This window comes from Poecilia latipinna, unplaced genomic scaffold (genome assembly GCF_001443285.1).
Source record: "Poecilia latipinna isolate Pla-1442-1.1 unplaced genomic scaffold, P_latipinna-1.0 Scaffold54, whole genome shotgun sequence".
Classification (NCBI taxonomy): Eukaryota; Metazoa; Chordata; class Actinopteri; order Cyprinodontiformes; family Poeciliidae; genus Poecilia; species Poecilia latipinna.
The window spans coordinates 133,824-139,447 of NW_015112670.1; the positions used below are offsets into that span (position 1 = coordinate 133,824).

The 5,624-nt window shown below is 35.6% G+C and overlaps 1 protein-coding gene across 2 annotated transcripts; it reads right to left on the minus strand.

The window, feature by feature from the left end:
• Positions 1 to 207: 207 nt before the first annotated feature.
• Positions 208 to 5,526, minus strand: LOC106959975 (C-X-C chemokine receptor type 3-like). 2 transcript variants are annotated; one of them, XM_015052878.1, is made up of 4 exons: positions 4,654 to 5,526; positions 3,026 to 3,134; positions 2,742 to 2,959; positions 208 to 2,665 (listed from the first exon to the last, which is right to left on the minus strand). In XM_015052878.1, the coding sequence occupies exons 1-4, from the start codon at positions 4,783 to 4,785 to the stop codon at positions 2,060 to 2,062; spliced, it is 1,065 nt and encodes a 354-aa protein (XP_014908364.1). In that variant the 5' UTR covers positions 4,786 to 5,526; the 3' UTR covers positions 208 to 2,059. The 2 variants fall into 2 exon arrangements, with proteins under 2 accessions (XP_014908364.1, XP_014908356.1); XM_015052870.1 differs by having other exon boundaries at positions 2,742 to 3,134; positions 4,654 to 5,525.
• Positions 5,527 to 5,624: the final 98 nt, after the last annotated feature.

The following is a 5,624-nucleotide window of genomic DNA, read 5'->3' on the forward strand; positions in this document are numbered from 1 at the left end:
CAGATCTGAACACCTTGACCTCCATCTGATGAATTAATAGAAACTTCCATCATTCACATCTGTGAGAAAGTTTGTTCCCGGTGTATAAGAACTCAGTGCTGCCACTTTTATTGCTCTAATCAGCAATAACAGGGGCAATAAATAAACTTTTTATTTACAAATGAATGTTAAGTGACATTTACAGCAGATTATGAAGGTGAATGCATGTTTTTTTTTTTTTTTTTACTATATGTTCTTACTGCCCCAAAATGTATTTGGTTGTTCAGGTTTCAGTCGTAGACGAAGCAACTTTCACCTGCAGAATAAAACAAACAAAAAAAAACCTGTCTGTGCCGCTTGCTAGCTGCCACATGGTGGTGCTGTTTGTTCTTTAATGTCCTGTACACTTTCACTGATCCCGTGTTTCTGGGGTGTTTGATTTGTTTGCCCATTTTCTGTTAGTTTCCCTCCTGTAGGCCTTTCAGAATCAAGTAATGACTCTTCACCGTTTATCTTTTTACTGATGGTTTCCTACATTGTCCCTGTTTGAAGCTGTCTCTTGTTAAAGTTTTAATGCTACTTGGTGGGGATTTTTTCCCTCTAAAAACCATTTCCTGTCACTCTATTCTGTAAAGGTTCGGATGAATATCGTTGCCTGTGTGACGGATGGGAACAGATGGCGAAGTAAAAGAATTCACAGCATACAGATTCATAAACTTTTTATTTACAAATGAATGTTAAGTGACATTTACAGCAGATTGTGAAGGTGAATGCATGTGTTTTTTTTAAGTGTTTTACGTATTTTTATGTCGTGTGTCTTGCTGAAACACAACATAATGTCACACCACTAAACTACACTGCGGAGGATTTTGTTACACTGTATACGTGTGTATTCTATCACACACTTCTTGCAATAAACTTCAAATAATAGCAAATTATTTTCTTAAACAAACTGATCTAAAACTAGGAGCAGGGGGAGAAAGACAGTGGAGACATCTGTTCATCTTAAGGCCAAACATCTCCCACACACTAAGTATGTTCTTAATTAATACACTTTAAAAAAAATCATTGTGAGATCTGGGAATAAACTGGAGGAAACCCACTGAGGCACCAGGGGAACAAGCAAACTGCAACAGAGGAAATTCATAGAAACATTAAACTTTTGTAGGCTTTTATTTATTTTTTTGTTCTTACCATAACTGGCAGATGTCAGCTTTTAACATTTATTTTTACAATTAAGAATGTGTCTGTTAAAATACTTTTTATTGATCTAGGTTTTCATTTATTTAAGCAAACATTTCGTCAACGCATATTTTACTTATTGAGCTTAATTCTGAATATAAAAATGAACAGCAAGCACTATTTGTCTTTTATTCTCTGAAACAAAATTTTGCTAATCATCATTGAATTTGTGATTTAAATAAGGAGTGCCAACCCCAATTTGTTTTATGATTAACATTTTCAGAACACAAACACTTCATTTATAACCTCTGGTCAGCTCTGATTAAAAAAATAAAACATTTAAAATTTACTTGCAGAATTAATGATGGATACAAATCAGAATTTTGTGACTTTCCTTTTTTTTCTTCTCTAACATTTTTCTTGCAAAGCTAAATGATTTTGTAATTGAAGATAACTATAAAAAAAATGCCACATTTATGATCGATGGAAAACTGCAATGATTAGAGACATGTGGACTGAAGGCTGTGGACTGAACGCTCAATATGGCTTTGAATGGATAATTGAACTCCCAGTCGGGCTCAAATCAGAAAAAACCTCACGGACACAAACAATGCTCTCAATAAACTGATACGTTTTCATTTACCTTATGCTAATGTCTCAAAACCATCTGTTGTATAATTGTGGTGCTGAAACAAAGTACAAAAACACTTATTTAGTTAAAATGTAAAAAGAATTAAAAAAAAACAAACAAATCACAGCATATTCAATGTTTTCTTTAGTTCACCAGTGTTGATTGGTTGCCAGAAAATGGAAAAGAAGAAGCTATGAGAGGCAGATAAAATAAAATGTTACTTCATCAATATTGTGTTCCCACTTAGCTGCTGTAGTCTAGTAGCTTCTAAGAAAACTGAGCTGTCAGTTCGATGTCTTGGTACACATGCTGCTGTTGCCGATACTTAACATCCACAAGCAATAACAGAATGGGATTTAGGCAACAGTGGAAGTGATGCAGAGCAGAAGTTACAAGCCAAGCTATGTTCAGAGATCTATTACAATGATGTACACTATTGTTGTACACCCAAACAGTAATATTGAACGGTGCCCAGCAGAGAAAGAGAACTGCAGCAACAACTACTACAACTTTGAAATCTCTCTGATTTTGAAGGCCTTTGGTGCCACACCACAGCTGCCACATGATGCAGAAGAAGCAAAAGACCAGGACGACTAAGAGAAACGCAAATCCAAATGTGTAGTACAGCCCGAGTGAAATGTTATGGATACCGACATCCATATCATAAATACATCTACTTTTTTCTTGTCCCATTACTGTATAGATGATCCAGTCAGGGACAGAGAGGAGAACGGAGATGATCCACACCACCACACAGCAGGCATGAACCACCCAGGGCTTCTTCTTCATGAACTCTTTGGTTGAAGGAATGATTGAGAGGAGGTAGCTCACACTGATGCACACCACAAGAAAACTCCCACAATATAAATTTATCTGAAAATAAAAAGAAATCAGTCACAGAAAGTGGTTTTCATTTTTTACACAGTATTTCTTACTGTACAGCAATTACCTTGAAAACACCTCCAGTGACCTTGCAGAAGAACAACCCAAACACCCATCCAGCATCACTGGCAAACTGCACAGCCCAAAAGGGCTGCGTCACCAACAGCAGGACGTCTGCCACGGCTCGGTGAAGGATGAAAGTGTCTGTTGCCCTCCAGACCTTTCTGCTCTTTATCAGTACACCCAGCAGCAATCCATTCCCCAGGATCCCCACAACAAACACCACTGAGGACACAACTGTGATGAACACATTTACAAAGTTTATAAACTCTTTCATGTCACAAATTTCACCTCCATAGTCTTGATCATAAGAATAGGTGAAATTATTCAAGTCATCCATTTTGTCAAGCCGCCATAGATCTTCATCTGGTAACGTCACAGGATCTTCTATAATGCACACCTGCAAAGAAGAGGGAAAGTGTTTGCCTTGTTTATTGAGTTCCTAGGTCAGAATCCAACATGTTGTCAGAGAATAAGTGCTGTTTCTTTAAGTAAAGAAACCATAGGAGGCCATGCTGAGTAGCAGCAGTCAAAATAGTGAAGGAAATGGTGTTGTGCACAGTTGCAATAGTGCATTACTGAAAACCATCTTTTTTCCTGTACAGCACAGCATTTTTAAAGAAAACTGCCATTTTTCTTTTGACATCCATCTGTATAGCCAGTTACTCCAGTGAAGAAACCACAATCTTAAAACTGTATCTTGAATATAGTCCAATCAGTATCAATCTAATCCTGTCCCAGTTCATACAATGCACTACAGACTTTGCATATTACTTTGCACACAGTTGAGAGACTACAGATGGCTTAACAGGTCTAAAACTACAGGCTGTTAGCTATTAAAAGTGAGGATTCAGAGTTCACTTCACGCAGTCGCATGAAAGCCTTGCCTGGGAAAAATTAAAGATTTAAACTGCTCAGTCTGGTAAGAATATAGTAAATTTTATAAAATATATTCAGCAGCTTATTCCTGTCATGGAACTGTAATTTATCCCCTTTTGGTGACATTGGCCTTTTAGAGTCAAGAATATGGAGCAAGATGATCAATTTTCATGTGCGTCAAGTCTTTGATTTGAAAGTGAAATATTTCTGAAAGTGAGGACATTTAATCTGGATTTTAGTCATTTGGTATTTAAATTAGGTTTCAGTTCTCTTTTGTTCAGCCTTTTACAGCTTTTTATGTTGGGGGATTTCGCTGTTTCATTTACAGATTTATAAGAATAAAACCGTCGACACTACACATTTTCAGAGGCCGTGTTTAAGTTTTTTTCTTTCACTTTTTTGTAACAATTTCAGATTACTGACATGGAAGCATCATACGCCGCCAGCCTAAACACAAATATCACACACAAAAAATACCCTTTCAAAACAAAATTTTGCTCCCTCAGCTGCAAATTTTAATTGAATATGACATAATCAAACCACAAATGCCAATTTAGATTTTGTTACTGTGCTTTAGCATGACCTACCTAAGATCTAGAAAGAAAATAGTTTAGAAAAGTGACCAAATTCGACTTCAGTGCCCCTTAAATAACAGATGAGACAAAGCCAGGAAGGGCTACAAATGACGGATGGAAACTGTCCACCGTCCATCATAAGACAAGACACAATCACACAAAATACAGTCAATTTAAAAATATAAATTCGTTTATCATAAATGATTTAAACTGTGGGAAGAAACTAGGATATGTAGAAAAATAATACAGTTCTGTGCGGTTTGCTTGTTGCAAATTGCACGGAAAATTAACAATGAGAAGATAGAAATAGAAGATTTTTCACTTGTAAGGTGACGCTGAAAGAAAATATTAAATTTATTCAGTTTATTAATATGTTGATACAGATTATTTTTCACAGATTAGAATTACAGTTATTGAAAGTTCATATGTGAGTTTAGTGAAAGCTTTTTCTGCAAATTCACTTACCAAACTGTGATCTTTAGATGTTGCTGCTCTCAGAACAAGGGAACAGAGACGACATCCTGTTTGCAGCGTAAGGCATTTAGTGATTCCACAAGGGAACTGAAAATAAGTCAGGCTCAAACATGAAATCACCATACAAGACTTTTTTTTGTTTTACTTTTTTCTCTATGCATGCTAAAGAATAAATTTCAGATTTTATTGATATTAAGAAGACAAAATAACATGAATGGAAAAACGCTTAAACTTGAACATAAAGGTATAAGAAGTCAGGATGTCCGCCATCTTCAGACAGTGTAGTCTCCACGTTCACATGACCCTAAGTAACCTGATCTTTCTGATGTTTTCGATGTACAATAATTTTATCCTCCTGGTGTTTTTTTTTTCCTTGATAGAAATCCCCTTATAAGTTGAACAACAATCATTTATAATTTGTGGCACTAAGCATCATGTGATAATGTTATCCTTCCATTAGCTCAAGCTGATCTGCAGAGTCAGACAGAAAATCAATGGATTAAATAATTCTTGAAACAGAATATGTCTTTACATGTTAACAGTTCACTGGGCAACATGAATAATTCAACTAAGATGTTTTTATGTTTAAAGTGCTCTCAAACCATTGATATTGTTAATACAGAAGTTTTGGAGGTGTTTAAACATGTCTTAGATTGCTGTGGGAAAATGTTAAGAAGCAGATTATTTCTCAAATTTACTCTTACAGTCTGACAGACATGTTAGGCACTCAGTCTTCCCATACGATTTTTCATTGACTTGTTTAAGCAGTACATAAAGCTTTTGATATTATTTTATAATTAGTTTTAGTGAAACCTAAGATTCTATTAAGACTTTACAGATCATGAAGTGTGTTTTAAGCACTTTATGATTAAAACGTGTGTTTGGATTCAGTCTACATTCTTAAATTATGCATTTTTCCAGGCACACAGTGCCATTTTATAGCACAAACAAGTAACTATGTT